This window comes from Ochlerotatus camptorhynchus, unplaced genomic scaffold (assembly GCF_037179485.1).
Source record: "Ochlerotatus camptorhynchus isolate MF236.1 unplaced genomic scaffold, CSIRO-AGI_Acam_v1.1 ptg000220l, whole genome shotgun sequence".
Lineage (NCBI taxonomy): Eukaryota > Metazoa > Arthropoda > Insecta > Diptera > Culicidae > Ochlerotatus > Ochlerotatus camptorhynchus.
Genome location: NW_027040710.1, coordinates 1,838,635 through 1,855,736, shown reverse-complemented (window position 1 = coordinate 1,855,736; position 17,102 = coordinate 1,838,635). Strand labels below are relative to the sequence as shown.

The 17,102-nt window shown below is 44.4% G+C and overlaps 1 protein-coding gene across 3 annotated transcripts in view; it reads left to right on the top strand.

Annotated features, from left to right (window-relative positions):
* smog overlaps positions 1 to 17,102 on the top strand; it is a 309,749-nt gene that overhangs the window by 252,292 nt on the left and 40,355 nt on the right. For all 3 annotated transcript variants that reach the window (XM_065225017.1, XM_065225016.1, XM_065225015.1), the window contains exons 7-8: positions 11,631 to 12,047; positions 12,162 to 12,356. In XM_065225017.1, the coding sequence (XP_065081089.1) occupies positions 11,631 to 12,047; positions 12,162 to 12,356 (612 nt within the window). The remainder of the gene's footprint in view (positions 1 to 11,630; positions 12,048 to 12,161; positions 12,357 to 17,102) is intronic.

Here is a 17,102-nt window from a genome sequence, read left to right as displayed (position 1 = left end):
CCCTGCGGATGGAGCCGTGGCGATAAAATGCGCTAACTGTGGTGGTGCACATCAAGGTTCCGACAGACAGTGCTCCAAACGCGAGGACTTCAAACGCATCCGAAAGCAGGCGTCAAGCAACAATCAACCAGGACGCAAGAAGGACAAAACCCCATCATTCAGGACGGAGGATTTTCCGCCTCTTCGTGCTCCCCAGCAAAGGCAAGCGAATTCGCGGGTGCAACCCGCCCCCCTCAAGAAGCTTCCGGTGATTTTGCTGGCCAAAGCTCTCCATCCCCCCCTGGATTCTGGAGACAACCAACAGCGCAAAACAACAACCCCGATCTGTTCTCAGCGGATGAACTGATGGAAATTTTCGTCAACATGTCCGGTGCTCTTCGTAAGTGCCGCAATAAGCCCGAACAGATCCAGGTGCTCGGTAAGTTCATCATCCAGTATGGCGTCTAAACCGCTAACTATCGTCACCTGGAATGCTTGCTCTGTAAGAGCAAAAGAGATTGAGCTTGCCGACTTCCTCCGCAAGCACAGCATCGACGTGGGCCTTCTAACCGAGACCCATCTAAAGTCCGGCGACAGCTTCTGGTTGCCTGACCACAACATTATCCGGCTTGATCGCACCAGCTCCAGGGGGGGTGGTGTTGCGGTCGTCGTCAAGAAAGGAATAAAATACCACACTCTGTCCCATATCCGCACCTCTATCATCGAGGCCCTTGGTGTGGAGGTGGAGTCGTCGACTGGATACGTCCAGTTCATCACCGTCTACTACCCTCGACAGTGTGCCGCCAGCAGTGGACTAGCGGCTAAATTTAAGAAGGACCTGTCCACCATCACCCGTACCGGTTCCCGCTTCGTTGTTGGAGGAGATCTGAATGCTCGTCATGAGGCATGGCGGAACTACCAGCAGAACCAGAACGGTCGTCTGCTGTTCGACCATTCGCAGCATGGGCTGTACTCCGTTTGGTTCTCGGACGAGCCAACATTCATCTCACCGGCAGGCAACCCATCGACGCTAGACCTGTTTCTTTCAAATACCGGCTTGTCCAAGCCGGTAGCCTTAAACGAACTCAGCTCCGACCATCAACCGGTGGTGGCTGAACTGGGATACAACGTAGCTGCTGCTCCAAGCCTGCGCAAGGACTACCATCGCGTAAACTGGGCCCAGTTTGGACGCGTGGTAGACAGGCACATCATCGACAACCCGCCGCTTGACTCCGTGGAGGACATCAACCGAGCGTTGGAAGTACTCCACCAAGCCATAACCGTGGCTGACGAGGCGTGCGTCCGACGAGTTCCAGTGAGGGGTAAGTTTATTGCCATTGATTCCCACACCCAACTCTTAATTCGCCTGAGAAATGTTCGTAGACGCCAGTTTCAGAGGACTGGAGATCTAGCGAGGAAACGTGAAATGGCCAATCTGAACAAGGAGATTGCTTCCAGAATGGTCTCACTCCGGAACGAAAGTTTCGGGCGGCTTGTCCAGAATCTGGACGACCGCTCCAGACCATTCTGGAAAGTTGCCAAGGTCTTAAAGACGCACCCTAAACCCATTCCGCCACTAAAAGATGAAAATGATGACGATCGGCTCATAATCACCCCTCAGGAGAAAGCAAATGCGATTGGTGAGCATATTGCCAAATCGCACTTGCTTGGCTCCAACATCCAAAGTCCGCTCGAAGTTCAGGTTGAGCAATGCGTACTCAACCTTGATTCCTCCCCTTGTGCCATCCCTCCGGAGGATAGAATCACAGTGGAACAGATTTGCTCAGCGCTGAAATGCACCAAAAACATGAAGGCCCCCGGGTTTGATGGAATATTCAACCTAGTGTTGAAAAATCTCAGCATGAAGGTTCACTCTCTGCTGGCTGCTGTCTTCAACAGATGCTTGGAACTGCACTACTTTCCAAGTATCTGGAAGACAGCGAAAATCATACCTATCCGCAAACCCGGGAAGGACCCAACGCTAGCTTCAAGCTACAGACCAATCAGCCTCCTTTCAGCGCTGAGCAAATTGTTCGAGAAACTCATTCTCAATTGTTTGCTCAAGTTTGTCGAGGAAAATAACATTCTCCTTCCGGAACAGTTTGGATTCAGAAAGGGGCACTCCACCAATCACCAGCTAGTGCGGGTGATGAATAACATCCGAAGTAACAAAGCTGTATCCAAGTCCACAGCCATGGCATTGTTAGACGTTGAGAAAGCGTTTGATAATGTCTGGCACAATGGGCTTGTATACAAGCTTTGTAACTTCAACTTTCCTTTACATCTTATTAAAATCACCCGTAACTACCTCCAGCAAAGGTCGTTTAAGGTATCGTTGAATGGTTGTCTTTCCGACACGTTTTCCATCCCAGCAGGAGTCCCGCAAGGCAGTCTGCTGGGCCCCTTGCTTTACAGCATTTACACTTCCGACATTCCTCCTCTTGGAGACGGTTGCGTGTTTTTCCTGTTCGCAGATGATACCGCAATAGCCGTCAAAGGAAGGATGCCTCGCGAAATAACGAACAAACTTCAACGATGCCTTAACGCCTTTGCTGATTATGCCACCACGTGGAAAATCAAAATCAATGCTTCCAAAACACAAACAATCATGTTCCTCCATCGGCAATCACCCAAACTAAAACCGGCTCCCTCTTGTACTGTAATCATGGATGGCACAAGGGTTGAGTGGTCCGCCGAAGTAACCTATCTCGGGATGTTGTTTGACGAAAAGCTCCTATTCCGCTCGCATGTGGAGAAAACCGTAGTCAAGTGTTCCGCCTTGGTTAGGAGTCTGTATCCGCTGATTTGCCGTAGATCCCGCCTCTCAAGGGTGAACAAACTGGCCGTCTACAAACAAATCGTAGCACCTGCGATCCTCTACGCAGCTCCGGTGTGGGAATCATGTGCACAGACTCACAGGAACAAAATTCAGGTAGCTCAGAATAGAGTGCTGAGGATGGTTCTTGATCGTCCTTTCGACACTAGAATAACAAATTTACATGAAGAGGCAGGCATTGCCAAAATAGATTCCAAAATTAACGAAATTAAGACTAAATTTACACAAAAATGTAATTTATCAGAACATGCTTTGATAAGCAATTTGTATATAGTAGGTTAGGTGTACATAGTAGTTGTAGGTTAGTTGTAGTTGTAAATAGTAGTTATAAGTAGTCTCCTTTTTCCAATTCAAATCAAACCAATCCCACCAAGGTGGTCATACTTTAAAATAGGCCTGATAGGACTAGGAACTGTAAATAATAATTAAAATCTCAAATGTACCAAAGTTGAAAAGACGCATCTGTGTCACTTAACAAATTCATACATGTAAACCACACAATCACAAGAAATAAAGATCATTTAAATGGCAAAAAAATGCCTCTGCTCATTCCCGCTTCGGACGGCGTGGTACTAGGTCCTGCAGCAAGCAGGACTAAGTCAGCGGCTAAAGGAGGATCACGGCGTGTCCACCACAATGAGGAATGAGACTTGAAAAAACGTGCATGTAAAACCCCCTCCCCCCTTAACAACCTCTCCCCCTCCCCTCTTAACAATAACCCGAAAAAGACATGGACTTTGCGATCATTTTTTTCCGGGAAATAATTTTTAAGCAAACCACAATTATGTATAAACAATTAATATTTTACAGCAAGAGCCAACATTTTCAAAAAACAATTGCTTAACAGGAGACCTACACTCGATGAATTACCAACAACTGACTGTAAAATTAGTTTAAATGATCTTTATTTTGTTTAACTTGGACGATTACCATATAATTTTTTTTACTAAGTGATTTAATTGCTTTCTTCATCTTTAGGTATGGGCAAAATTCAAAATTTGTTTTACAGAATTAGTCCTAGACTTAGTACACGGTCGACCACCTTGGTGGGATTGGTTTGTTTTGTTTTTAGAATTTGAAGAGAAACTACTTAATACTACTATTTACAGCTTAAAACTAACCTACTCTACTATATACACTTAACCTACTATGTACAAATTGCTTATTAAAGCATGTTCAGAAAGATTGCATTTTTGAATAAATTTAGTTGTCATATCATCAATTTTGGAATCTACTTTGGGAATTTCTGCCTCTTGATGGAGGTCTGCTATTCTTGTGTCGAATGGACGATCTAGGATCATCCTCAACACTCTATTCTGTGCAACCTGGATTTTGTTCCTGTGGGTCTGAGCGCACGATTCCCACACCGGGGCGGCATAGAAGATCGCGGGGGCTATGATCTGTTTGTAAACAGCCAGTTTGTTTTGCCTTGAGAGGCGGGATCTGCGGCAAATGAGCGGATACAAACACCTAACCAAGGCGGAGCACTTAACTAGGGTTTTCTCTATGTGCGAGCGGAACAGGAGCTTCTCATCGAACAACATCCCGAGATAAGTAACATCAGTGGACCACTCGACCCTTGTACCATCCATTATTACGGTACAGGAGGGAGACGGTTTAAGTTTTAATGATTGTCTGTGAAGGAACATGATCGCTTGGGTTTTCGAGGCGTTGATTTTGATTTTCCACGTGGTGGCATAATCAGTAAAGGTGTCAAGGCATCGTTGGAGCTTGTTCGTAATTTCACGAGGCATCCTACCCTTGACGGCTATCGCGGTGTCATCTGCAAACAGAAAGAACACGCAACCGTCTCCTAGAGGAGGGATGTCCGACGTGTAGATGCTGTAAAGCAGTGGTCCCAGCAGACTCCCTTGCGGAACACCTGCTGGGATCGGAAATTGTCCCGAAAGGGAACTATTCAACGACACCCTGAACGACCTTTGCTGGAGATAGTTACGGGTGATTTTCACAAGGTATGGTGGAAAGTTGGAGTTACAAAGCTTGTATATAAGTCCGTCGTGCCAGACATTGTCAAACGCCTTTTCGACGTCTAACAAGGCCATGGCTGTGGACTTGGATACAGCTTTGTTACTTCGGATGTTATTCATCACCCGCACTAGCTGATGATTGGTGGAATGCCCCTTGCGGAACCCGAACTGTTCCGGAAGAAGAATGTCATGTTCCTCCACAAACTTGTTTAGTCGGCTGAGGATCAATTTTTCGAACAGCTTGCTCAGCGCTGAGAGCAGGCTAATCGGTCTGTAGCTTGACGGTAGTGAAGGGTCTTTCCCAGGTTTGCGGATCGGGATGATTTTTGCCACCTTCCAGATGCTTGGAAAGTAGTGCAGCTCCAAGCATCTGTTGAGGATGGCAGCCAGCAGCGAGTGCACCCTCGCGCTGAGATTTTTCAACTCTAGGTTGAATATTCCGTCAAACCCGGGAGCCTTCATGTTCTTACTGTGTTTCAGCGCTGAGCAAATTTGTTCCTCTGTAATCCGTTCTTCTGGAGGGACGGCACAAGGGGAGGCATCTAACGTCTGGACGCACTGCACAACCTGGTTCTCGAGTGGACTTGGGATTGTAGAGCCAAGCAAATGCGACTGGGCAATGTGCTCCCCAATTGCATTGGCCTTCTCTTCGTTGGTGATAAGCCGTTCGTCATTGACTCTAAGTGGTGGAATGGGCTTGGGGTGAGACTTCAGCACCTTGGCAACCTTCCAGAATGGTCTGGAACGGTCGTCCAGGTTCTGAACGAGCCGCCCGAAACTCTCGTTCCGGATTGAGACCATTCTGGAAGCGATCTGCCGATTCAGATCGACCATTTCGTATTTACGCTGCAGATCCCCAGTCCGCTGAAACTGGCGTCTACGAACATTTCTGAGCCGAATCAAGAGTTTGGTGTGGGAATCAATTGCTTGAAACTTACCCCTCACAGGAACTCGTCGAACGCACTCTTCGTCAGCCACGGATATGGCTTGATGGAGACCCTCCAGGGCCCGGTCGATGTCCTCCACTGTATCGAGCGGTGGGTTGTCGTCGATGTGGCGGTCGACCACGCGTCGAAACTGGACCCAGTTGACTCGATGGTAGTCCTTCCGCTGGCACGGTGCAGGGGCCACGTTGTAGCCCAGCTCGGTCAGCACCGGTTGGTGGTCCGAACTCAGGTCGTTGACGGCAACCGGCTTGGCTAATCTGGTGTTTGCCAAGAACAGGTCCAGCGTCGATGGGTTGCCCGTCGGTGATGTGAAGGTTGGTTCGTCCGGAAACCAGACGGAATAGAGACCATGCTGGGAATGGTCGAATAGCAGGCGGCCGTTCTGGTTCTGCTGGTAGTTCCGCCAGGCCTCGTGCCGGGCGTTCAGGTCCCCTCCGATTACAAAGCGGGCATTGGTGTGGGTTATGATGGCAAGGTCGTTCTTGAACTGCTGTGCTGTACCATTGCTAACGGTACATTGCCGGGGGCAGTAGACAACGATGAACCGGACGTTTCCGGTCGATGTTTCCACCTCAACGCCGACGGCCTCGATGATGGAAGTGCGGTAGTGGGGTAGGGTGCAGTACTTGATGCCTTTCTTGATGATGACCGCGACACCGCCCCCCCTGGAGCTGGTGCGATCAAGCCGGACAATGCTGTGGTCGGGCAGCCAGAAGCTGTCACCGGTCTTGAGGTGGGTCTCGGTGAGAAGGCCCACGTCGATGTCGTGCTTGCGGAGGAAGTCTGCAAGCTCAATGTTTTTCGCCCCTACGGAGCGAGCGTTCCAGTTGGCGATCTTTATGGGTTCACGGTCCATAATTAGCGACGAAGGAGATGATAGCTTGGAGCTGTTGTGTTCTTGTTGCGCAGGTGCGCTTGATGATGATGGCCTGGGCCAACAGTGTGACGATCTCATCCGTTGACAGCGGAGAATCGTCTGTAGCTTCACCGGTTGTACCGGCCAATCCCGGAGCAGGGGGATCCGTCGATGGGCCGGAGGCTTGACTGGGTACTGCAGCGGCAGCCGACTGGGCAGCAGCCAACTGTTGGTTGAGCGGGAGCGGCACCAACACTGGAATTGGCCGTGGCTGGACCGGTGATAACGGAGGAAAGTTCTGCGCGTTGTTTTCCGGGACCTTCTTGCGACCGGGCTGGTTGTTGGACGAGGCCTTCTTCCGGATCTCGGCGTATTCGGCCCGCTTCGGACAGGCCTTACTCGTGGCCTTGTGGGCAGCACCGCAGTTGGCGCATGTGGGAGCGGCTTCCTCGATGCTGTCGCAGTCGTCGATCTTGTGGTTTTTGCCGCATTTGATGCAGCGGCTGGCCATGCGGCAGTTCCTGGTGCCGTGCCCGAACAATAGGCAGTTCGAGCACTGAGTGACGCCACGGTGGGTTGGCTTATACCGCTCCCACTTCACTACGATGTGGAACAGTGTGCGTGTCGTATGGAGATCCTTCACGGTTGTGGAGTTCTTCTGCAGATGGACCAAGTAGAGCTGGTCACGATACTTGATGGCCTTGCTGCGGGTCATCTTGTGGATTTCGACCGGCTTGAGGCCGTTCGCCTTAATCTCGTCCATTAAGGTGGTGGTGTCCATGTCGTGGAGCCCGCGCAGCACCACTTTCAGCGGCTTGGTGGCCTCGACGTCGTGGGAGAAGTACTCCAGCTTCATCCTGTCCAAGAGGGCCTGGACTGCGTTGTAGTGATTTTCGGCCGAGACCATCAGTTTGTAGCCTTCCGTGCACCGTTGAATGGTGCAGCGAAGGCCCTGCTTAATGTAGAAATCCAGCTGCTCCCATAGCCCGGGAGGGAAGCCCTTCACATAGAAGGGTGGCAACTTAACTTTTTTCGGCACCGTCTCAGGGTCCGACTGCGGCTGCGCTCCGTTCTGCAGGGCGGAGAACGGATTGTTGCTCAGCAGCTTTTTTGCTGCTGATACGGTGGCGCTGCTGTCTTCAGGTCTGGGTCGTTTAGTTCCGGGAGGCCCCGGCTGCGGGTCCGCAACGCCTGTCGGGATGGGCAATGGAGTTTTCTTCTGCTTCTTCTGGGCTGGCTCGGTGGTCGCGCCGTCTCCTGGGAGAGTCTGTTTTCCCGGTAAACCGGCACTCGCGTTACCGCGCGATTTCTTACCCATGGCTGGGTCAGCGAGAGCGTCACTACACAACGCGGAGCTAATTCGACTTGCGAACGAACGAACGAAACTAGAGAGAATTCAAATCGACTGAACTGCTCAACAGTCTGGCAGCGAATGAGCCTGATGACTGACTGTAAAACATATCTGGTACCTCTATGTATGCAATTATATTAACAACCAAAGTCCATCCTATTTTACATATTCTGCACAAAAGAAACTTTTTGCTCCGCCCCATTCATAAAAAAACGTCGGGAAATCCAATCAGGTATGGTTGCAAATCGGTCTGCCTGAACCTGAAGAGATATAAAACATCGCTGCTTTCGTGCTTTTGCTCATTGTCACAGCGGACGGCGTGCCACTTGGTCCTGCAGCAAGCACGACCAAGTCAGTGGCTAAAGGGGGATCACGGCGTGAAATGAGGAATGCGACACAATGAGGAAAAGCAATGTTTGTAAACCTCCTCCCCCTTCACAACAACCTCCCCCCTTCAACAACCCCCTCCCCCTCAACAACCTCTCCCCCCACCCTCAACAAAACCCGAAAAAGACATGGACTTTGACGATCACTTTTTTCCGGGAAATAAATTTTAAGCAAACCATAATTATTAGCAAAAACAGAAGTTTTTCCCTTAATTTCTTCCCGCACCAAAACTTTCAAATTTGAGAGAAAAAATACTTTGAAAGACATATTCGATGATATTATCACAGACAAACAGACATAACACACTGAATATTTATCAATGTAAAACATCGTCGCTAAAACATTACCGCCATCTGTTGAGAACACTGTGGTGGGTAGTACGCTGAACAGATGGCGGTAGTGTGTAAACGTCAAACGCAAGAGAATTGACTATGCGCGCCACAGGTGGCGGTACTACCAACTACGATACTTTTAAATTGTCCGTTAAATGCTTGTTCGATGAACAATTTGCGAGAGTTATGTCTGTTTGTCTGTGATATTATGTTGATGAATTACACACCACTGGCTGTAAAAGTAGTAGTAGTAAAATTTCGTTTATTTCTGTTGATTATGGTGTATACATTGATTTTACATTTCAATTGATTAGCCTATCTGGCTCTTCATCTTTGTTCATTGGATATTCTAATTTAGTATTTGCATATTTCATCTAGTTAACAGAATACCCCTTGGGGGGTGTGTTTTGTTTTATTTGAAAAAATTGAAAACCTACCTAACTACGAGTCTAACTTAACTAACGTGCCAGATCACGTATGATATGAAGATCTGATCTCTGAACCTTTCCAAGGAGACCGTTCGTCGCTCTTCGAGAGGCTGAAGGCCAGCCAGCCAGTGAACCTCAGAAATTTGGGTCCTGGACTGTTTAGGATCATCCTAAGGATCTACACATGCTTAATATATGTACATATAAAAACCATCAACATCAACATCAATTTTGTGTGGTTCTACGTCATACTGCGGTCGTGTCTAGGACACAACCCTTTAATTTGTTTTTTTTTAATATCCTTTTATGAATTACACTTTTTATGAACACCCTGGGCCTTTGAAAATGGTCCAAGATTCTTGATTTCGGAAAATCAACCGCAAAATTAGACAATCGTAAGACGGACATTGGGCCAAAATTTAAAAAAAAAATGCATTGATGCAAATATCTTGAAGGTATAGAAAATGATGCCTCGAATATGTTTCTGCAACTCATGGAGTAGGTTGAGATAACATTAACCAGTGATTTTATTTAAATAGTGCTGTAACGTTAAGTTTCATAAATAGCAGCTAAAACACGTTTTAAAAATGTCCCCAGGCAAAAAAGTGTGAACACACTTTTATGTGAATAGATGAGGGTTACACGTGATCTTTAGCCATACATATGAAGAACGTTGTGATCATAACCAAGAGTACTCCTAATAGCTACGTTACATTTTCATATTTTAAAATATTTTAAACAAAATTAATTTTTGACCCCATAAGGTTTAACATTGGCCTATCTTTTATCTAATTTTAGTAAAATGAGACATCAATTTCAAACAACCATTTTCAATACAGTCGTAAATAAATCATTGATGAATATATTCACATGCATAAAATTGTTTTTCTTGCTAAAATGTGACAGTTGTAAGGTAGGGAACGAAATTTTATGAACAAAATTCCATTATGACTGTGTGGCAGATTTAAGGTCCAATTTGAATGTTTATTCCTAATAAGTTCTAAGAAGAATTTCAAGATGGTTCTGGTATGTGATTCAAACGAAATTACGAGAAAAACTCAAAGGGTATTGATTTCGAAGGATAGTTTCAAAATAATTCTTGGTCAAACTCCACACATAATCTGAGGATAGTTCTGAGTGTTTTCATAAGGGTAAGATCTATGCTTATTCCAAGAAGAAAACAAATGAAATCGAATTTTCCGGGGATAATTGCGAAGGAATTCTAGTAAGAGACTGAATGATAGTTTCGAGAAGCATTTTTAGAGAATTCTGAGAAGAATTCCAAGTTGTTTATAAAATTATTCGTAACAGAGCTCCTAGATAAATTTGAACTGAATTTCAATCTTTTTCGAAGGTGGAATTCTAAGGAATGATCATGTGAATTTTAAAAAGAATAATGGAAGAAAACTTATTAAGAGAATTATTGGGATCATCATAAAAAATTGAAAATAATTTAAAGATGAATTAAGATTTTCTTCACTGATGAGTGATTATTCACTGCTAAGTTAATGAATAATGATTAAATTATGTGAGGCATATGATTAAGATTAAGAATTATTAATTCATCTCTCAAATATAATCATGATTAACGATTTTAGTTAATCATTAATTTTAATCGTTAGAAATTCATCATGATTAATTTAATGTTGGGGTTCTGCAATAGCCCTCCTGACTGTTTTTATGAAATGCTTCTTAAAATTATCTGAAACTTCTAGTCAAATTCCTTTAGAATTGTCGTCAGAATTCCACAACAGAGTTAATTGTGGAAGACTACAATTCTCCTCATAACTCTTTTGGCTTTCTCCTCAACGTTCGCCAAACATTTATTCGATGTGACTGATTCCTACAAGTTGATCTTCCTTCAAGAATTACGCTTTTTTTTATCTGATATCTTGAAAATACCATCATATTTTATTTTATTTTAGTTTGAAAGCGTCGAAAGTTCACAAGAATATTAAATATAGCCCTAGCCTCAAATTTTCTCAAGTCAACTTCAAAACGTTCCCTCTATCAATCTATTACTTTGAAACATTCGGTCTGATAACCCACTCAGTCCAGTAGAGTGATTTCGAATTATATACATATTACTGAGACTTGTAAAAATTATCTAAATTATGAAACAAAATTTGACAATATGTTGCGATTGGAGCCTAACAAGTTTTCCGAAATTCTGATACATTTAATTTTTATCATTTAAAGCCAAGGAAGGTTTTCACTTTAAAATTAAATCCCGTAACTGTTATTTTCAGTGACATCTATTGCCATGCCATATTTTGCTATTTATTTGAAACCGGGAAAAATATGTTGGCCACCCAGGAAAAACCAGTGACCACCCTGCTTACAGCTAACGGCAGGCTCTCTTTATCCTGCCAGGATTCATCTATTGAACAAGTTATTCCCAACTCTTTGAGCATTCATAACCGGGCGAGCAAAACGTAAAATTGTCAAGTGTGGTGTACCAATTGAAACGACAATTTGCACTTTAACTCATGCCCTTCTCTCTTTCTCTCTCTCCCCCTTTTTCAGGTGGCTCTACACTTTCTGCAAGCGTCGACATTGCGCTGCCTGCTGGAGCCCTGGTGCCGCGAGCTGGGCTTCATCATCTGTTACGGTGCAATCGTGCTCAAACTTTACCGCCACCTGGTGGAATTCCGCACCAGAAAAGCTCATCGATGGGTTGTGAGAGATTTAGATCTACTGCGCTATCTGTGCGCGATGTGCGTTGCGGTGCTGTGCTATCTGGCCGCCTTCACCGCCACCAGCATGGACTTTCTGCGGTACAGCGAGTTGGTGTGGAAGGTGGAAAACACCGACGACCAAGTCACGTCCAACATGTGCCGACCGCTTAAGTGGGACTACGTGACCGAGGCCGGAGAGCTGCTCATACTCGGTTTCGGTCTGCAGCTGGCCATCGTCAGCCGCAATGCCAATACACAATTTAGGGTAAGTCACAATTTATTTCCAACATGTAGGTGTTTGTCGTTCCAGGTAATCGTTAAGACGAGGTGTGAAAATTCAATTCGAACTGCAATCAAAATTATAATTTCTTTCCTTCAGGAACGTCAGTTTCTCGTCGCATCAATCCTAATCGAATTCCTCGCATCGGCCACATTCTACATACTGCGCTTTTGGTATTTGGGAGAGTTCAATCCATCGACACTATTCCTAGCGCTGTTCATTCGATCTCAGCTGACCAACACAGTCACTCTCGGACTGATATTTCTGCCCAAACTCTGGTACCAGCATAAGCAGGTAAATTGGAAAGCGTAACAGAAAACCACAGAAGCATTGCCCACTTCCATCCCGTCCGTTCCACCCCGGAATCCATCCTATAATCTCCAATCATCCTCCATGCAATATGCATCAAACCAAAAAACAGAACCAATCAAATGCGAATAAATGCCCTACACACCAGCCACACTTCCACACATACCGACACCCACTCAACCACAATCATAATGCACATCTCTATACATGATCAATAAATTCAATCAAAGCCAAGGGAACAACCAGAACCTGCTTACATTTGCCTGTCTGCCTTGCTACCCGTCTTCACTCTCTGCCATCTTGCAAAAAAAAACACATGCTAGAAGCTCAGTGATTTCCCAATCGTACCACCACCCTTCCGTTCTTCAACACGTGTCCGTTGTCGTTTTGATGTTTCCCACTGTGTCATGCGATGTGATTCTTGTTTGCCTTTCATCGTCCTGTGTCGTTTACCTACAGCTCAAATAAATTTCCCGTTCCTGCACGCAAATCCTAATCCGATTTAGAGCAGCACCTCCCTTCGCACCCATATGTATGTATATGTTGCGCACGCATGTCTTCTTTTTCTCTTGTTTTCTTCATTTTTGTCAGAAGGGGTTGATTGTTTAATGTTACGACTTTCACGTTCGCATCTTGTTGTACCACGCGTGCTTTCATGATCACGCCGGTATCATGGAGGCGCATGGTCAACCGTACAAGTATGTTGTTAGTTTTGCATCATTCAGCGCTCATTTCGCTTCCGTGCCCTGCTACCACACGTTCACTGTCTGTCATCAACATCATCTATCATTTGCTTTTCCGCGTCGCTTAAAGTTACAGGCTAACGATGGCTTTCAGAGGTGCTAGTGGCTACATTTGTTTTAATATTTAGACGCTTGGTGTCTTCGGTGAACATTCATAGCGAATTTGTGTTTGATTCAGTTCAAACCTGGATCGGGTATCAAGATTGGGTCTGCTCGTTAGCTGTCAAACATCAGTGTGTGCGTTTGCTTTTGTAACCTGACTCAGGTTGAGATTCGCACTGACAATAAGCTCGGGTTCGCACGGGTTGAAGCTGGTTCCAACCTGGATAATAAACAAATTCGCTATAAGTCTCTTTTGACGTAGGACTACGCCTTTCGAGAAGGGTACCAATTCAGAGAAATGCAACGAAAATTGGTCAGACTTTAAATGCTAATAACTTGGCCAATAATCAATGGATTTTGATAATTTGTGTGTCGATAAATTCACCAGTGTTATAACATTTGTGTGGTATGTCACACATTATAATTGTTAAATATTTAAATAGCTGACAATGAACAAATATGGAAATAATCAAATTTCCCATACATATTCTTCGACCGCAAAGTGCACACTCCTAACACAGCCATCAGAAATTAGGTCACTAACAACACAAGCTGAAACCGCATAATCATTCATCGTTGCACGTTGGAGGGATCGACCTCGAACTTATTCGCTGCAGTGTGGACATCGTAGCATTTTTTCTATTCATTCACCTACATCAGCTAAATACAGAAGGAAGGAGGTGCATAGAATGATAATCCAAATTCTTAAGTAAGTGAAGCGTAGAAAGTTTTACTGCTGTCATCGTTTGGCTGCCGTTGGACACTGAAAACAAAACTAACTCAGAGAGTGAATAACTTTTACTCATTTGTGAATCACTTTTACTCATTCGTATGAAAATTTTTCTTAACGCATTAGTAACCTACGATTTAAAAACAAATCTCCATGCGAATCAGTAAAAGAGACTCATTCTCTGAGTAATATTCGTTTTCAATGTAGAAATCTCAGCTAGAAATTGGATATTAGATAGTCAAGCTCAGTGTGCTATTTGCATCAAATTCCATGCTTTAACTTGACAGCACGGCCAGAAAGCAGGTTTCTGTATTCAGTGAAGCTAGTCGGAAGGACAATACCTATCGCATGATTGGCCTCTTAGTTCAGAATTCAATCACCATGCAGCGCTAGTATCATTTGATTCAAAAGGCTTGCTTACCCGAGTAGCACTTTTCCGTTAATAAAAGTTGCAGCAACTTGTTTATGACTGAAATAAGTCGTAAAGAAGTTTCTACAACCGATATGTGACAAGCGTGCTACTAGGGTAAGCAGTCTACATTCACTGAAAACGAATTGTGTGTCTCTTTTATGTAGGTTACTCATGCGCTGAGTGACCAACGCTTTTAGAAATGCATCCTTACGAATGAGCAAAAGTTACTCACTCTCTGAGTTGGTTTAGTTTTCTGTGTTTCGACTAGATAGGAGATTGCTATTTCTAGTAATATTAATCGGATGGATAAGACCTATTGTATACTGGACACAGGGTGACCAGTGAACCGGGAAATCGTCCTCTATTTAGAAAAAAAAATCTTCTCAACTACTAGATTTTCCGGATACAATCACTAAGAAGAACTTATTCGCCAATTTTGATGAATATTCCAAAGGAATTTAGAGGAAATTTTAGAATTCTAGAGATAATAAGTTGTTTAAAATACAAATTCCAATGATGTTTTGACAGAATTTTGATAGAGATTTGACTACAACGCCAAGTCAATTGTTTAAGTTCAAAGTAGAATTATTAGGAGGTTCTGTGTGAAATTACATGACGATTGTTAAGAGGGTACAGGTAAATTTTAATTAATATTCCAATTAAATTACGAGAAGAATGTAAAGAGAGTTCTTATGAAAACTTCTAAGAAATTTCGAGATTATTGTATTCTGAGAGAATTAGAAAGATAATTTCAAGTGAATTCTAATGAATGTTCCAAGGGACATCCATGAAAAATATCAAGGGTTTCGAATTTTCAATTACATTTCTAAACCATTTATATATTATTGAATGGAACAGCAAAATAATCTCGAAAATAGTTCTACGTCAACTATGCGGTCGTGCTTTGGACACAAACCTCATTTTTTTTGGTGGTTGTAAACATTAGGGTGGTTCTCAAGCTAAATCAATTAATATTAAAAAACAAACTATCTTATTTTTGAAAATAAAGCCATGTGTTCTTCAGCAAATGTGTAGCTGTGTTTTAAGTTCAAGTATAGTTTTTTTTTAACTAGTTCGTTGTTTTACTAGGCTCAGTCGTGTGTGACACTTTGCGGAGCCAAAAATCCGTATTTTTTTAATTAACATTTTAAACAGCTGTAGTTCTAGGCTAGTATTGGGTACCAATTACTCGAGGTGAACTCGAGGTTAATGGGTAACGATTTCGATTGGAAGGATCTAGGTAGGAAACAGGTTTCTGAAGCCTCCTTCAGATACTACTCTCGGACGGTTGACCAAATGCTGGCTTGGCAGGGGCAAGTAGCACAGGAACAGTTGAATAATATAAGACACAATAGCTGGAAAATGTGTGGAAAGGAGGGGATAGTCACATCAAACTCTAACATCATACAAACAAAAGGAATTCGTAGATCGCCTGCATGTAGGGAAGATCACGGGTTCCTAATACATCTTTTACTTCACGGAAGGATTGTCTACCTCGGGCCACTAGGGTATCCAATAATCGTGCTCTGGAGGCGTCATTACCCGGGCAATGCCAAACTGCGTGATCGATGTCATCATAACCGGTTCTGCACCTACATATATTGCTGTCAACGAGGCTTATGCTGTGGAGATGTGCGTCTAGCGAGTAGTGGTTGGACATAAGTCTTGACATCACGCGAATGAATCCCCGACTTACATCCAGACCTTTGAACTACGCTCTCGAAGAAACATTTGGAGTAATGGAATGTTTAATGGAATTTTTGCGGTTTTATTCTGGAGTCAGCGCTATACTTGTGGACGCCATCGTGACCGTTAGCACCATCCAAGTGCAATTGTTTGTTTAGTTCAGAGTTTGTTTATCGTGTCGACAGCTACGAAGGAAATCGAAAGCAGAAATGGAGAAAAAACAATGCGGCACCTGCGAATTGGATATCAATGATCTGGAGCCAGTACGTTGTGGTTTCTGTGAAGCTTTCTTCCACATTAGCCAGCAATGTTGTGGTATCAATTTGCGCGCTTGTAAAGACATCTTTGTGCAAGAAAAGGTGTTATTCATCTGTCTGCCATGCAGGAGCATACTGAGCGGAAGAAGTATCCGCGCCTATGTAGCTGATCTGGACTCTTCCAAATCGACAAACACCAACAGCCTGGCTTCACAATTGCAGCAATTATCCGGCATGGTAGAGGTGTTGAGCAAGAAAGTTGACAACATTTCATCTGCACCGGCACAAAACAATTGTCCTGCTGCCTCGCCTATGTTCACTGTATCAAATGAGAACAGGACACCAGTTTGGCCGAGAGTAAGTGCAAAGCGTCGTCGCGATGATTATGATCAAACCATTCGACCAACTGCGAACAAAGGCACAAAGGCGATGAATTTTGAGGACCTTTCCGTTCCTTTCATCACACCTGCCGCTCCGACACCAGTATTCTGGCTTTATCTGTCTGGATTTCAACCTAAGATCACCGATGAAGATGTTAAACAAATTGTTTCCCGTTGTTTGGATTCAAACGAATCAATGAATGTCATTCGACTCGTGCCGAAAGGGAAAGATGTTTCGAACATGACCTTCGTGTCATTTAAAATTGGTCTCGACCCAACTCTAAAAGCGCAAGCCCTCAATGCAGAAAATTGGCCCAACGGTTTGATGTTTAGGGAGTTTATGGATATTCCAAAAAACCTGACACGTCGAATGTACACCACATCCAGGGAGTTCCCTTTAGTACCCCCCCAGGACAGTCCA